General features: G+C 47.1%; 1 protein-coding gene across 12 annotated transcripts in view; it reads right to left on the reverse strand.

Moving 5' to 3' along the window:
- Ctbp2 (C-terminal binding protein 2) overlaps positions 1-17,080 on the reverse strand; it is a 126,684-nt gene that overhangs the window by 32,548 nt on the left and 77,056 nt on the right. For 8 of the 12 annotated variants that reach the window (XM_060381305.1, XM_021652566.2, XM_060381298.1 and 5 more), the window contains one exon: positions 3,857-4,016. The exons of the other annotated variants lie outside the window; for them this stretch is intronic. In XM_060381305.1, coding sequence (XP_060237288.1) covers positions 3,857-3,914 — 58 coding nt within the window. In that variant the 5' untranslated portion in view covers positions 3,915-4,016. The remainder of the gene's footprint in view (positions 1-3,856; positions 4,017-17,080) is intronic. 12 annotated transcript variants of the gene reach the window in all.

Consider the following 17,080-nt stretch of genomic DNA (forward strand, 5'->3'; position numbering starts at 1 on the left):
GTTCCTATGCAAAACTAAACAAATGCACAAATGCATGATGAAGTCAATTAAAAAAAGGACAGGAGAAACACCAAACAGTATCTTGGATGTAGAAGTCCAAACAAGAAAAACAAGCATAAACCAGAATGACCCTGGTCCTGGTCCTTGTGCAGCTGCTGTGACAGGCCGGCATACAGACAAGCTCACCCATCCCTTCTAGTCCTCAGCTGGGTTTAAGCATCTTAGGGACCTTAGATGCTTGTACCACACAGGCACCTGCTCCGGGAATCCTGCTCAGGGAAAGCTGTACTCGGGCGCTGCCACCGTGGCAAGCAGAAACAAGCTGCTACACGCCGGCGACACTTCCTGTGTCTTTCTTGGTGGCCAAGTAGACATGGAGAAGCCATACTTCTTCCTTTCTTTTATTCTGGGCTCACGAGACTACTCAGGAGGGAGGATGTTGATCACGACTTTTATGTAAAAGCATTTCATACCACTTCCTTTAGTTATTTATGTGTTTGTTTTGCTTATCATAGTTCAGCTGGTACCAATCTTGGAAGCAGTTTCCATATTTCTAAAGAAACACTTGAACATAATGCAGTAAAATACTTATTTTATTTTTTCCAAATCACGGTCAACAGCTATATAGGAAAGGATTGTGTTTAAGAGAGTGACTCTACCGTAGCCCATTGTAAGATGGCCTAAGAAAAGGTCACCGGCAAAGCCACAGTACAGCTCTACAAACCCAAACCCTGAGAGAGCTCTGTAAGGCTGAGCGACAGCAAGCCCGGTCTCTGACCCATAAATATTTGGAGAAAGTCAAACTAACTCTGGCACTCCAATACGGTATTCAAATCTTCTGGTTAGTGCAATCCACAAATGGACTGCGTCAATTATGTCAGCAAACCAGAGGGAGAAGAAAGCCAGCACCTAAATTATACATCAGAGAGAAAAGCAGGTTGCAATCTAGGGATGAACAGCCCGTGTTATCAAAGGCTGTTCTGTAATTATTCCATACAACATACTCAAGGATTGTCTGAAAGCAGGCATCAGGAAAACCAGCAGAGAACAAATTACAGATATCAAAAAGGGTCGATTACAAAAGCACATTAAAATCTGGCTTTTAAGTCAGTCTGAAAGATTTTATTATTCCAGTTGATTTGGATGGAGTCCCAAAGACTTTGGCTGCCCCTTCAATATGGAGCTGAGATGTTCTCTGGGTATGTGTGTGTGTGACTGAAGGCCCACATCCCACATACAGGTTTTGTATAAAAGAAAGATGGAGCCTTCAGGGCATGGTCCCTGGCATTAACTCTGAGGATGCAAGCATCTCCTAAAGACACTAAAAAAGACTCCTCACAGGGATGAAGCTAAGATTTCATCTGACCCCCTCCCACGGCACTGAGAGAGGCTTGCCTAACTGTGGCAAGGTATCTCAGAACAGGTAGGTGGCCAGCAGGTGTGCGGTGAGAGAGATTTAAGGGGTCGCTAGTACTGCCGAGGAAAGCAGAAGGCAACTCTCCAAATACCGGGATGAATGGGTGGCTACGAACATGCATTCAATCAAGGACAAAACCAAAGCCAAGCGTGGCAGCACACAGACAAACCCAGTACTAAAGAAACTGAGGCAGAAGGATTGCTCAAGGCAGCCTGGTATACACAGCAAAACCTTATTTAAAAAAAAAAAAAAGCAAATCAACCGACCCACCTACCCACCCGATGTCTCTTGGGGTGGACTACTGCAGGAAAGGGCATGCTAGCTGCACAGGCTCTCTGGAGCTCTGTGCTAAACATACAGGGTGAGAATGCAAAGCTCGTGTGCTCTGTGTAGTAACTGTGCAAGGCCTTCATTTGGAACTGCAAAACCCTTGGGGAGCCGAGCTCCCGGAATGGTAAGGAAAGAAGAGTTGCCTTGGGAACAAGGCACAAATAACCAGCTTATCGATAAAACGGGCGCTACCTGTCCAGACCACGGAAGGGGGAGAGGCAAGGACATTCGGTTCAGATCCGGAACAGCTCCGACTTCCTGAGACATGGGGCGAATAGGATCACTTCAAAACATTGCTCCTAATTCTTCCGCAACACCATGCACATCATAACCTTCTGTTACAAGCCATGGCTGCAGAGCCCCAGTCACAGATCTAGGGGTGTGTAGAGTGTGGCTGAGCCATGCCAGGACAAGGAACATGACCAATCTCTGGCCCAAGTCTGATCCACTGAGTTGTGGAAGGTGGCTCGCTATGGGCTTTCTGTTTCTGGACAGACTATTCACGGCAAGCACCCACAATGAAGCCCCTTTCTGCTAGAAATCAAAGGCACCTTCTAAAATCAGGTGAGTCCAGATTGTGGAATACTCTATGTGAGCCACTAGGTCCCAAATCTTCTACCCCACCAATGTTCCCAAAGTTTCCAAAAGGCCAGGTTACTGTTCGAGACTCCTCAAACTAAAGAGACACGACCACCAAACGCAATGGGTGACCCCCGATGGCTACACAAATGGGCATGATAAGAACGAGACAGCTACAAGTAAAGCCTCGTGGGAGAAGCCAACATGTACGCTGCATCGGATGGTCTCTCGGGGGACAATTACGCTCTGTGGTTGGTTATGTAGGAAACCGTCCTAAAGCGCGAGACACATGCCATGGGGTGGTAACAGGAAACCACTGACATCTATAAGCTTGTTTCAGATACTTCTGGAAACAATTCACACACACACACACACACACACACACACACACACACACCCCTCGTTTAAAAAAAAAAAAAGCTGCCTGTCAGTAAATGCAGTTGAAAAAAAACAGCGGCATTCATTATTATCGCTAGACAACCATGTTGTCAGAGGCTTATACCAGAAATTTAGTATTTTTAATGTTTACTTTTAAAAACTGGTTAAGCGCCAAGTTTCACAAACTAAACTATAGCAGGACCCAAGGGACGAGGGGGAGGGGTCCTTACGTAGTCTTTGCACAGAGTGCTCAAGGGCTGTCTCAAGCAGAATGGCTTTGATGTCCCCGCCCCATGTGGCCTGAGCTACATCTATTTAAAGGACAAGCAATTCCATATGGGTGGCTGCAGGGGAAAGAGTGTGGGGGTGTATGTGCCTGCCTGTGAGCTGGCAGGACAGCTATTGCATGAGCACGCTCTGTTATAGGCTGGGGGGGGGGTGGGGGGTGAGTAAGGGAGGATATACCTTGGCTCCATCCCAGGATCCAAGGCTAGCTAGCCCGGAGAACCCTCCCAATAACCCTTAGCCTAGGCTAGTCCTGTAGTGCTCATTCTGGGCTGACACAGTTCATACAAACCCTGAGTTGCAGGCTCAGGGTTCTCTGCTACTCACTAATTAGGAAAAGACAGTGCTTAATCAATGTTTCAGAGTTTTATCCCCAGGTTTCCATTAGATTTTAATTATGTTTATTTTTCCTTTCATGAATAAAACACTTCCAGACATTTTCAAAGATACTGAGGACTTGAAAACATCAAGAGGAGCTAGAGCGGGCTCCTCGGAAATATCTTGGAATTCATTGCTGTAAATATCTTAATAGAAAACAGATAAAGTCTAAAAACTTCAGGAAGTTAAAAAAGCTGGTCCTGATATGTGGTGTCTTTCATATGCAAAATAGCCCTAGGTATATGGGAAAAGGGCACCTCACAGCCGACACCCCTCCCTCACTTTCCACCCAAGCCCCACACAAGCCAGGCTTTGTCCAAAGCCATAGGACTAAGAAAGTGGGGTAGCCAGTGCCTGAAAAGGTTAAGGGGTAGGAAGAGAATCTGGGGGGTCCTAGTGTCAGAGTGTGACACCGCCGGGCCCAGCCATCGCAAATGAGCGATTCTGAAAGGATCTGCCTGAGGACCCGCCAACCACGCCGGCTCTTACCTTCACAAATTCTGTCCAATCGCTGTCGCTTGACTTTGTGCTTATCCACAAGGGCCATTCTTTATCGAACTTTGCAACTCTCTGATTCAAAAGGCAAAGCAGTCCGCTAAGAACTTAGGGGAACTCGCAGGAGTCTGCGTGCATTGCGCCACTATGAACCCTGAAACAAGGAGAAAAGAATCCTTAACTCTCTGGACACCTCCAGGACACAGGCCAACCAGGTCATTCATGACTTCCTGCCACTTTCTAAGAGGGGGGCCTGCTGGTCTGGCGGGCAGTTCTTGCTCTCCCCCCCAAAACATGGTTGGGGGTTGCTGCTCCACGTGAGCCTGAGCAATCTCCTGTGTTCTACCCTGGCTCAGTCAGAAAGCAAACGAGCGCAGAGGAGCATCTGCCGCACGTTGCTGAAAACAGCAAGCGGCAGGGTGTGGGCTTCTCAGCTACGGACACCAAGGACGGACCAACCTCAATTACTGTTTCAGCTCCCAGGCCAGAGACCAAGAGACAGCCGGCTGGGTCTGCCATTTATTTCTCTGAACCACAAAAGTGCTACACAACAAGGAGATGGCCTCTCAGACAGCTCTGGGACACTGCGCTGCCAGTCCTATGTAATTGCACATGGCGGGGCCCGCTCACACTGTGGCTCCCTCCGGGGAGGATCACTGAGAACCAGAACTGGGCAGTTTCCAAAGGTGCTTTCAAGGACTCGCAGCAGCCATGCACCAAAAATGAAATGCAGTGCAGCACAGTACAGCACAATACGACACAGGCTCCCTGTTACACTGTGTTAAAGCGGGGAGGGGGCATTTTCTAGAACCTTCCTAGGGTGGGCTGCAGGTGGCTGATCTTGCCTCTAATAACACATTCCTGGACTGGTAGCTCTGAATTAGCAGAGCTTTCAAGCCTTTCCTAAGCATTTCCATGATGACGCAGGATAGGAGAGGAAGAACCTGGTCAACATTGGCCCTGATCCAAAGCACCAGCACATACATTGCAAGGCAGGCCCTACTGACTGATTCTCTCCTTCAGAACTGTAGCCTGTCAGGAATAGCAAGGACCCATTCTCTGGTCCTGTTCTTTACTGCAACACTTTAAAACCAGTGTGGTTTAAATCTAAGAGCAACACACACACACACACACACACACACACACACACACACAGAGCTGTTCTCACAATCAGGTGAATTATGTAGAGTAAGGAGAGGACAGAAAAGTAAGGCTCAACAGTTAAGAGGGAGAATTCTGGTGCTGTATGGACCATCAATTATGTTGAAGGTTAGGAGTTACTTTATCAAAAGGTCCAGGGCACAGGCCTGACTATTAAAAGTTAGACAACTTCTTGGTAAATTAATGGCTAATTTTCCAGCAATGTGGCTGGAAAACCATCCTAAAGATTTATAGCAATAATTATATGAATTTGAGGGAGGAAGGAGATAGCAAAAAACAGTTTTTAACCATATAAATAATGATCATAACATCCAAAGGACACCAAATTCTATTCCACACAGGCAGCCAGTCACTGTGTGGACACAGGCACAGAATGCTGGGGTCATCATTGTTGGGCCCTTTCATGAAGCCACGTGTGAACATGCCCTTAACTCTAGGAAAATGAAGATGGGATAGAAGGACCAAGACCTAGAAATATCAGCTACAAACGCACAGAAACGTGGCCTTAGGCCACATGCGCATGAGAAAGCCTGAGCTGGCGCTTTCACTTTGCTGAGGCTGTCCACAATACAATGTGGCAACCCCTGGTCTCTGGTATGGAGACACAAGCCTCTCTGAAGGACAAGTTGGTATCTGTGAACTGCCATGGAGATAAAAACTACCAGTATTATGATCAGCGGCAGGATGGGCTTTGCAGCCTCCTCCTCCAGTGAAGCGTAATCATTCTTCTTGCTTTCCTTTGAATTTTAATTTGTATAATTAGAAAGCTTCTTGAAAAATTGATAAGCAGACTCTCGATCACGCAATCAGAGAAATCAGCCAACAGCTCACACGAATGCCTGCCTCTTACTGATTCTTCTGCCTGGATTTTCTGGGGCTCTTCCGTGGACCCGGTGCACGGCCCGAGCGAAGGTACCCGCACATCACATCTGCAGTGAACACAGACGGGTGGACCAGCCCGTAGGAGTTTTGCCCAGACTGGGGACAGTGACTACACAGTTTCATTGCCTCCTACACTATTTCTGCTTTAAAAACAAAACAAAAAACACAAAACCATGAAAGACATTTCTCTTCTTTTCCCTCCCGAGAAGCGAGCTATTTGTGAAGGCTAGCACAGCCATTGTATAAACACCAGGAACAAGCCTGCCTTGCAGTGGAGCTATGCATAGTGGCACACTGCACCAGCCGTGCTGGCTCTGGGCTCCCAGGCATCAATCACAGACAGGCAGCCCTCTTGGGTTTGCTATGAAAGCCAAATTTGACCAAATTTGAAAACCAAGTTTGAGTGAGGGGCAACCCTCACACCCAAGTCATAAACTTTCAGTCAAAGGCATTTGTAAATTATCTATTGATATAATTAGTCAAAGCACTTAACAAAAAATACAAAAGTACACATAAGGGAAAAAAAAAAAAGGAGGCAGCAGTGCTATAGACTAGAAGCAGTGGTTCTTCTAGTCTATCTTTGCTGAAATCAGAACTTGAACCACGGCGATCAGAACTTAAATCATGTTAGCAGGAATGCCACAGGAGGGCAGGGGTTCCATCCTGAAGGTGCGGGCTCCTTGCTTGTGAAGCAGGAAAGAGCAGCATTCCCTGTGTGCCACCATGTCTATGACAGACAGAGGAGAGATGTATACAGCCTCTAAAAATGGCTCCTTCTAGCTTTGCGTTTGGTCTTGACACTTGTTACATCAAAGTCCCAGTAGTAGACTGGGACTAAAGCAGGGAGCAAAGGCAAGTCAAGTTCAAAGTTGAGAGAAAAAGTGAGATCTTTTCATGGAGGAGGAGAAAGACGAAATAGCATGAAGTCCAACCACACAAGACAGAGCCAAAGATCACCAGGCCAAATCCACACCTAGAGATAAAAGCATCCTGAAAATTGTAATTTGATCACTGTGATATTTCACTAATGTGTGTTTTCCACAACTTCAGTTACTCTTGGTCTATTGAGGTCTGAACACTGTTACATTTTAAATCTCTATGTTTCAAATTATACATAGTTCTGAGCTGTCAAGGTAAAATTCTGCACCACCTTGCAGCATCCCAGCCAGGGCCTGAACGGGCCTGCTGTCTAGTGGATCCACACTGTATATTCCACGGACCATTAGTTACTCAGTAACGAAAACTCAAGTTACTTTAGTTACTTTAGTCTTAGTGGAAACCCATTTTACAGTAACAATTTTGCTTAGTGGTCAAAGAGCAAGACTCAAAACATTGGCAACATTTAGTTATGCTAAAAACCAAAGCCAAAAGTCCCTCCTGTGACTGGAAACTGTATCACAGGTGTGTGTATATCCAGGAAGAAAAACACATTTCATAGTAGAAGGCAGCTACTGCTGGTCCTGAGAAACGTCATCCCTCGAAGAGGGCAGTAACAATGTAAGCCAAAGAGATGTTTGGAAGAGAAAGCTGATTAGGTGGTCGAAGGACACTTTCATAGCAGTGTCAAAGAGATTTGTGAAAAGAAAAAAAATTAAGTCCAACCCATTTTAAAAGTATCCGATTTGACATTAAACTAAAAAGGAAACCATCCAGGACTAAAGAAACTACTTGCCCAGAGTCTGTTTGGGCAGATAAAGTGTTTTTCACCCTTGCCAACAACAGCCACCTCACGGCCAAACCAAGCCACCACGCAGTTACACTACAAAAATCCCAGCCCTCACCAAATTTGGTTTTAATGAAAGGGGCTCTCTGCGTTTCCGTTCTAGTGCAGTCAGGGTGCAGGGCAAGTGAGCATCTTCAACATTGTCTCTCAGAACAAAAATGCTCACCTAGAGCCCTCGAACACCGCTGACATCGTCCCTTCTTTTAAAGGAATCTACTTACACAGCATGTTAATAACGAAAGATGGTTTCGCAACCGTTTAAAGGACTAATATCGTTGTAGTTAAGCGGACACACCTCATTGTTAATCACAAACCAGGTTCCAAATGAAAACCTCAGTGAGCGGTGGGAAGATCTAATGCAAGGGTCCCTACACAGAAAGCAGCTTCAGGGTGTGAGACCAAACACCGTCTACAGCTGGGCCCCTCCTTTACAAGGCCTTGTATACATAACCCAGGTTAGTACAGCAGGGACCTTGTACCTTCTGACAAGAACACCTGCCCAACCCCTTGTTTGGACCAAGAAAAAAGAAGCCACTGATACTCACACTTCAATGAAGCCATTCCATGGGCTTCAGGAGCCAAGCACATCCAAGGACTTCTTATCTGGAGAAGAGAGCTTATGGAAAGCTTCCCCAATTTAAAACAGGCTAGGGGTCAGGGAACTATCGGCAAACCTCAGGCTTGTCTGTGGGGAAGTATCAGCCTGACACCAGGAGTGCTAAGTTCGCAAAGAAACGATGTATTAATTTTTAAAAATGATTTGTATGGACAGAATATTTGTGTGTCCCCTAAACCCTTCCATGTTGGAAGCAGTTCCTCAACAGGTGCCATTTACTTGAGCTTTCTGAGTTCCTGTAGCCTGGAATGATTGATAGCAGGAGGACTGTCAGTCTCGGAGCAAATAACAGCTTCTGCAAATGTGTCCCCTTCCTTTCTTTGTCCAGTGTGGGTTACAGAGTGGGAAGAAAGAAACGTTCCTTTCCCAGAGTCCCACATCCGGACCCTAGAGGTATCATAAGAGGACCCTTTCCTGAGATACAAAGTTTTATCCAGAATCCCAGGGACAGCTTCTTTTGCTCCAGGGACTGGCCTGTAGCCCAATGCTGGGTGACTGGGTCAACCCTGGGTCACAAACCCTTAGAGTCGGAGCGCCATCCTCTATCCTACCAAAGCACAAACACCTGCAATGCGGACACAACAGGGGGCTCAGTGGTTCAGCCCCTTCCAACCTGGGTGGCTGCAGAATGTACAAGAGTTGGCAATTCATAAAAGGCAACACGCTATTCATATCACCTTTCCCTGCCTGTCCTAGGCCAACCACTATACAATGCCATACTAGAAAAATAAAAATAAAAAGCAAAATTTCATACCACGTGATCATATTGACTCAACTGCACTAACCCACTGTGAAAGTAAAATATACTGTCTAAATTTAGGACAGCTCAGATCCTGCCACTGTCAGAGCGTGGCAGAGGGTATATACCTTGGTGATAGAAGGCTGGCCTGTACTAACTTACATATGGCGCTGTACCTGAGCTGCAACATAGGTTAAGAGGGGGAAAACTATACAGTTTGTAAAAACAAAGAAACAGACTCGCTGTGTCATGGAGAATCCACCAGGCCAAGGGCTGAACCAGTCAAAGCAAGTGATTAACTTTAAAACCATGGTTTTCCTAGAATATGCAAATGGTTTGGTACTGCTTTTTGAGCCTGAAGATTTCTAAATATTTATTTCACTTGCGAAAAGTGATAACCACGGCACGGAGGGTTTAAGCAGAAAGACCTTTTCATACTCCTAATTGGCTGTTTTATTTGGGTCATGTTGGCATCCAGCATAGGTTTTCCAATTCTACAGACTTTCCAGAATTTTCACACATTTTAAAAGCCCTTGTCCTCCAAATATGCCTTGAAGATAAATATTTTAGTTAATAATAGAGGCAGAACAGAGAGGAGTAAAAGCAAACAAGCCAACGTCCATTCAGATTAAGAGGCATAGCAGTGACGGCTTATGCTCTGGCTGCTTCGGCCGAGGAGTCACTAACTCTTCCCCGCCTGGGGATGTGTGCTGTGTAGCGAAGGAGACTGGCTGAGCAGTGTAACGGGATCCGAAATCTCTCATTTTACAGGACAGAACAGCTTGTATTCAGTCCAAGAGATGTTTCGGGATGTTTTCATGTGATCAAGAAGAGGATGCCACCATGGAGAGAAAGAATACACGATATTTAACGTTCCCGCAGAATGTCTAACCATACAGTTGCTAAGTGGGATTGATGACCAAGGATCACTGCAGGCAGAGCCTACAGCCTGCGACAGAAATGCACATACACAGTGCATTCCCCAGGGCTCAGTGCTGTGTGCAAGCACGGGTGGCATGGCCACAGCCTGGACCTGGGCCAGAGTGAGGCTATCAGGCCATGCATCTTTGACAAGAGCATGGAGATTACAGTCCAGACATATGAGACTATTCACTAAAGTACAACACACGAGATAACATGTTATATATAACATAATGATATAGAGAACATAAAGTCATTATACTAAAATAAACAAATACTTGGGGTTGTTAAATCTGAACTATTTGTCTATGGAAAAATTACTAGTTCTGCAGGAACTTTGACTTGGCTCAACTGAAAACATCGGAAGACATGGCCTATATCTACTAAAGGCAATTTTAGAGGTTACTTACAAACTACAACAAGAAAATGCTTTTTAAAGAAAACCTTGAAGCTGGGCGCACACACCTATAATCCCAGAACTCTGGGAGGCAGAGGCAGGTGGGTCTCTGTGGCTAGCCTGGTCTACAAAGACAGCCAAGGCCACACAGAGAAACCCTGCAAACAAACAAAGCAAATCTTTAAACCTTGGTGTTTTTTAAGTACACCTGCCTCTTGACTTTGGTTTGGCTACAAATGTTCTTTACTGCTTTTTGGATTGTCTGCCCAATTCAGTAGCACCATGTCCCTTAAGAGACCCAAGTGACTTAGCTCTTGACATGGTAAGGCCCAAAACATATGTCCCTGTACCTACTCTCTCTACTTGCTTATCACAAAAGCAATGGAAAAGAAGACCCATCCCACCCTAGTCCTGCCTTGTGGCCAACTTGTCTGGCTAGTAATAGCAAGATCAGCACCAGAAAAGCATGGTCCCCAGCAATGAGGCTCTTCAGACAGCAGAGGGCACTGTTCACCCTGTCTGGATATCCCTAGACTGGAAAAACTGGGTATCTTTCCCTGGGTCAATGTAGATTCCTTAAGAACCCTGAGAAAATATGTCAGATATATCTTTGAACGCTGCGTTGTCTTAGGAAGCAAGAGACACAGAAGGCACCTGGCCTCCCTTCTAGCCAGGAATGCTGAATGGTGGGGATGTGACTAGCAAAGAATAGAACGCTGGGCGAAGCCCTCCCCACTGCCTCTCACCTCCACTGGGAGCCCCCTCTAACCCCTTCATCGCTCGGGCTGAGAGAAGATGGTCCTCGAGGCAGTGAGCTTCCTGACCCACAGTGAGGGGTTCTGACTCACAGAGGGGCATGGGCTGCCCTGAGGGCCGATACTCCATTGTGCTTGCAATTCTCATTCAGAGACGTGTGAACCGTGGTGATGGATGATGAGAACTTGGCATTAGCGGAATTGAAGACGGAATAAGGGGGCGAGGCTATATAGTTCTGCTAAAGCCCGATAGAATTTCCATCAAACTGAAACTTGGGGGGGTGGGAAGGGGGGAGGTTGTACACAATTGGGCAATTGTTTCTTGACCCCAAGGTCCCTTTGTTGTAAGACTTCAGAGTAGATGGTCCCCTCCCCATGGCAGGAGCGGGAGAGAAAAAGCAAAAAGGATTTCCCACTTAAAAATAATCTTATTAATTTACTTTGGGAGAAGGAGTATGTATCACTGGGTATGTGTGGGAGTCACAGAACAATAGGTTCTCTCCTTCCAACCATTTCCTTCCAACCATTTGGGTCCTAGTTTTAAACTCTGGTACCTTTGCTTTAGGCACAAAACTACCTCACAGGCCTGGATTTCTCAATCTTATGGAAGGAGGGGCTAAGGCCAGCAGAGCCTCCACCTGCTAACCTAACCCATCAGCTTTTCCAGTCAGAAGCCCCCCAATGATGTAGGAAAAGAGGGGTTTGCTTAACCCAGTGATGTCACAGGAGGGACACCATGCCCCACCTATCCCATACCCTCCTCCGTAAGACACCCACCTTCTCTGACCATTACTTCAAGCAGTTGCTGTGGCAGCAAGATGTCCTTTAGAACACACAGTTGTTTCTTGATATGATATGGCACACTTAGTTTTTGAAAGAAACGCTACAAAATGTGGGCCTCAAGGAGCCCCACGTTCACCCACATGCTATGGAAGAAGACTTCCATCTCCTTTGCTGGGGCGCCATTTAACAGTTTCGTCACGGCAGAAGGGCAAATTTGCACAAAGCACTGCATGTCAAATAATTTACAAACAGAACTTTATTGAAAGAATATCCAGGCCCACCGCCTGGCATCCGCATCCTTTTGGGATCGCTGCTATAACAAACAGAAAGATCAGGTTGGCACATCACTTCAGAAAGCAGGTGAAAGACAGCTGCGGCTTCAAGCATGGCCATGCCCGTGCTCTTGGAGGGTCAGCAGCCATCTTTTAAGATGTCCTACGGAGAGGCCATCAGCCATCAGTGGGGAATAGGGTCAATATCCAGACTGTGATAGCCCGGGGTCTGGGGGAGAACACCCTAGCCATGGCTACCCAGCTAAGCTGGGCAGATTCTGACCCCAGGAAATGAAGATGATAAGGCTTTGTCTCTACATTGAGGTAATTTGTCCCATGGCAATAAATAAATAACAGAACACTTTATGCAGCCCATCAAATTACTATGATCACTGACAGAGCGCAGTTCAACAGAAGAGAGAAAGCCACGGGTCTATTTGTAATGCATGACACCGAGCTCCAAGTACCTACAGGCTGGAGAAGACTAACAAACCCACCAAAGGCTGTAAATCCCAGCTGTTAGATCTGTGATCTATCCACCCTGTGAACTCCTGGTGTAAACTCTATTCCACTCACATCAGCAATACCAGGTAGCCCCAAGAGTGGAACGTCTGCTGCTATTTTCACTTACCCCAGACACTTAAAATAAGTTCCAGGGCTACACTCCACACGTACACGGCTAACTAAGGCACACTGGGGTCTCCGCAGACTCATGTGCATCCATAAACCCGGGGGACATTGGAAAGATATCTCAGAGTTTGGGCCCCATATTCAGAATGCATCTCCCAGACCACCCTCTGCATTGTAATCTGCTGGGTAAACAGAGGCCCTGGCTTTCTTAACCGGTCCTTTAACCCTATCTATTAGCAAGCGTGAGCTCCCAGAGTCAGAAGATACAGGAACACACTATGCAAGTTTGCAGACACAAATATGGCCATTCTTGTAATGAGAAACCATAGGTGTGAGCTTAGAGATGCTAAAAGCCTGACCTGAAACCCAGGAAGAACAAAGAAGCCGAAAGGGCAGTTGTGGCTGCAAGCACAGGTTAAGTGGCCATGTGCATGAGAGTTAATACAATCAAGGGTCTCAGTACCTGTGCTATTCTTTCATGAATTACTTTTTGGAGGCATGGCATCCTTGAAGCCTGTTCCCTCTCAGAAGTCACCAAACCCAACAGCTGGCTGCCTTCAAATAACCAGACTTCCTAAGGCCAGCTCGCTTCCTAAGGCCAGACAGGTACGGGCTGTCTTCTGGCCCCACCTACCCCAGGAACAGCTGCAGAAGCTTAGAGATCCAGCCCCGGAGACCAGGCTGAAAACAGCTACTTCCCACTGAGCTCCACCCTGTGCCTTAGAACCACTCAAAGGCCATGTTCTCTAGAACCCGCAGGACTGGTTTGAAAAAGCACTGAATAAAAAGACAAAGAAGGCGCGTGGGGGGGTGCGCACAGACCTGATGTGAGCAGGCCTCTCTCTGAGGAAGCTGACTGTGGGGAAGGGGGGAAAAACTTTACACAGGCAAGCAATTTTTTTTTAACAGTTAGTGTGCAGGGGCTGTTCTACGTGGTTCCAGGTGCTCAGCCCACAGACACACAGTTGCGAACCTCGCTCCTGTCTAAGGCACACAGAAGTCCATCCACCAACACAGTGGTAATCTGGGTCTTCATATCTGCTCTCTAGCTGGGGCCCCAAATATCAGGTGTTTGCAAAGCACAGGCACCCAACCCCAGAAGTCCAAAGAGTAGGCTGTTGATTTAAGTTGGAGACACTTGGGGCACCGCTATCTGCTGAAAGCTCATTCCCTCGCGGCTCATATTACAGAAAGGCTAAGAACCAACCATCTTCAAAATGTTCTAACAGTAGCCTGGTCTCTTGAATGGGAGGTACTAGCCAAACTAACTCCTGTGGGCTCTGGACCTCTAAATTAGACACTCTCAGATCCTGCAGGAACCACTAGGGTCCCAGATCCCAGGTCATATTCTTACACAGACAGGTTCTGGCAGGTTCTTCTTCCTGGCCCTTAGCATATTTTGTCTGTCACTCTGCAGTCTATTGTGGAAATAGACTGTGGAAATATCAGTATCCCTCTATTCAGCTTGGGGCATGAAATGCTGTGGGATACGGGTCAGATCCGATACTCCACACAAGAACCAGCAGGGCAGAAGCCAGGCTGCTAACTCTGAAGGCAGGCTGGTAAGAGGAAACTCAGGAAGGGTTAAACGGATTTTAAGAACAAAATGGATGAAAATGGCTTCAACACAATTTGATGAGGTCAGTGAGTATGGAGGCCTAATGACAGTTGTAAGAAAAAACATCTGGCGATGTCAAAAGGTCGGCAGGAAGTGAGTGGGGTTTACACAGCTCTGATTGGCTAGGCTGATAGTCCTGGAAAGAGACACACATGGCTTAACTTAGCCCTAGAGGGCCAACAAAACCCCTTTTAATTGTCCTCTGACCAGCTCTGCCTATGGGGACCCCTGTCTGGGACCCTGACAGGCAAACAGTCTTTGTTAGACCACAGGGGGTCTAAAGCCCTCTGGAACAGTAGTCTTTTGGGTGTGGCAGCTGGCAGGTGTGACCCCCCCCATCTCCAGCTTCACTTTGTCCTAGAACATGGGTCACCCCACTAGCACATGTTTCAATAAATCCATCTCCATAAAAAAACCAAAACAAGAGGTTCCTTTGGAATAACAGGAAGTGCTGGTACACAGCATGGCTTAAAATAGGGCTCATTCCATCTGCTGACAAGGCTTCTGCTTCGGAGCCAGCTCACCTCTCGGCGCTCCTGCAGGAACCCAGGCTGTCCCCCGCCAGGGCTCAGGGGGGCCTGAGTCTTTGTTAAGACCAACCCTGGCCCATCTTGTTTCCTGTTCTCAGGCTCCAAAATGGCCTCTTGGGAAGTCAGACAGCCCGGCAGCAGGGATCAGGCCTGGGGCTTTTCATAAACTGTGAAGCTGCCTTGCTTGCATCCTTCCCATCACATCCACCAGGACCCACCGGCCTTTGGAATCAGGGACTGACTTCTCCCTGGATTCTTCTAGGTTTTACATAAGCCTAGCTGAGAAAGACACAGGTTTCAGTGGACCTAACTAGCATGCAGTGCGGGCAAAGAAAGCCGGGTGTGTCTGAAAGGCTGTGCTGGAAGGAAACAAATGGCTTCCATTTTCCCCAAGGGTACTCACTTTAAGGGATGCAAACACAATGAAACACTGAGATTCTTCCGCTGAGGGCCTGAAAACCTCGCATAAAATCATTACATCCTCCCGTGCAGCACTTTGTGCATGCTCCTGCCTGTAGGCCAGCCACCTCATCCTCTCTCGATGGTCTCCTGCATTTAACTGTTTGTTCCAGCTTTGGAGGTAACAAGGGTCTCGTGTACGCTGTCTCAAACTCAATCCGGTGCCAAGCAGTGCCTGGAATTCCCGCTCTTCCTACGTGCTGGGATTACAGGCATGTACTCCATCCATGCAGCACTGAGATCAAACCCAGGACTTAGTGCATGTGAGGCAAGCACTCTACCAGCTGGGCTACAGTGCTAGCCATGTTGTCTTTTTAAAAACTAAAAGATCTCTGACAGTGAATCTTGTTGGTAATGAGAAAGCAAAACACACATATACAGAGAATCAACTGGGCCAAACTACACTCTATCATCACCAAAGTCATTGCTCAAAATTCTAATGGATTTTGTTGGTTTCTTTACCATTAAGAAAGGGGGTGGTGGTGCTGGAAAGATAGCTCAGAGCACTGGCTGTTCTTCAAATGAACCTAGGTTTGGTTCCCTGGCTTACACAGAAGAGGACAGCTACAGAAAACTACACAAAGGATAACATATAATTTCATATCAAGCAAGTGGAAAATTGTTTCTAGAAGTGCAGAGAGGGTGAAAACAGGCTGTAGGAATATAAGTCATAGCATTCAGAGGAAATTTAGCTTGGATCTAAGAAGTGCCAACACCAATTCTGATTCACACCTATCCTGCTGGACCTATAGGAAGAAGCTGAACCAGACTCCATCACTTCTTCCTTACTAGACAGTCCAATATCAGGGTTTTACATTCAACCTTGACCCCAGGAGCAACTATCTGTGGGATCTGAAGCAATGAGGCGATGGCTCCCAGGTGTGTTAACGCCCTTTGTCTCAGCTTGCTGAGGGGTCAGGAAAGATTGGGAGCTTGTGAAGGGTTTGGCTTTGCTGAGACAGCAAACAGGCTCACCTTCTGGATTTCACAGTTCACTAGTGGGTACAGCACACCTTAGACACAAGACCCTACTGTCCCGTCCTGGAATTGCCTCTCCCAGGGAGAGATCCAAGACTCCAGGCCTCTTCCCTGGAACTAAATTTTCAGGGTGGGCGAACTCGAACCCGCCACTCAAATCATCCTGGGAGTGACCGTATGCGAGCACTCCACACAGCACTTACTTTAAGGCACCAGGTACTATTTTTACCCTCCCCAGAGACACTGCCAAGGGAATCCACACAGGCAAACAGGCTACTCTACTCCACACTTTCACTGAACAAATCATCATGGCGCAGGGACAAATCTCACAAAAAAGTCACAAGGCATTGAAATCTAAGTAAAATGTAGCTTCTAAATGATCCCCCTGTTGGCCATGATACTCCGCCAGCAGCGCTGGATGCTGAGCATGTAACAAGCATGAAGCTTGGGCTTCACCAGCCTGAGCCTCCCTCTCACTTCTTCCCACAGGATACCCCTATGGGAGAGAGGCAGAAGTACCGAGTGGCAGACCATGACAAGGAGGAGACAGGAAGCTGTAAGGAGGAGTGTTAGAGGGGAACACCTTCCCACAGGACCAATCTCCTGAGGAAAGGAAAGGGGACGGAGCAGGTAGTGAGACATCTGTGCATGATTTATGCTGTTCTGGAATCTTCTAGCTGGCCCAGGAGGTATGCCTGGGGGCACCTCACAGCCAGCCCCTATTAGACCCTGGCCTTGCAATGCTGGCCTCTAG

This window comes from Meriones unguiculatus, chromosome 1 (genome assembly GCF_030254825.1).
Source record: "Meriones unguiculatus strain TT.TT164.6M chromosome 1, Bangor_MerUng_6.1, whole genome shotgun sequence".
NCBI classification, from domain to species: domain Eukaryota; kingdom Metazoa; phylum Chordata; class Mammalia; order Rodentia; family Muridae; genus Meriones; species Meriones unguiculatus.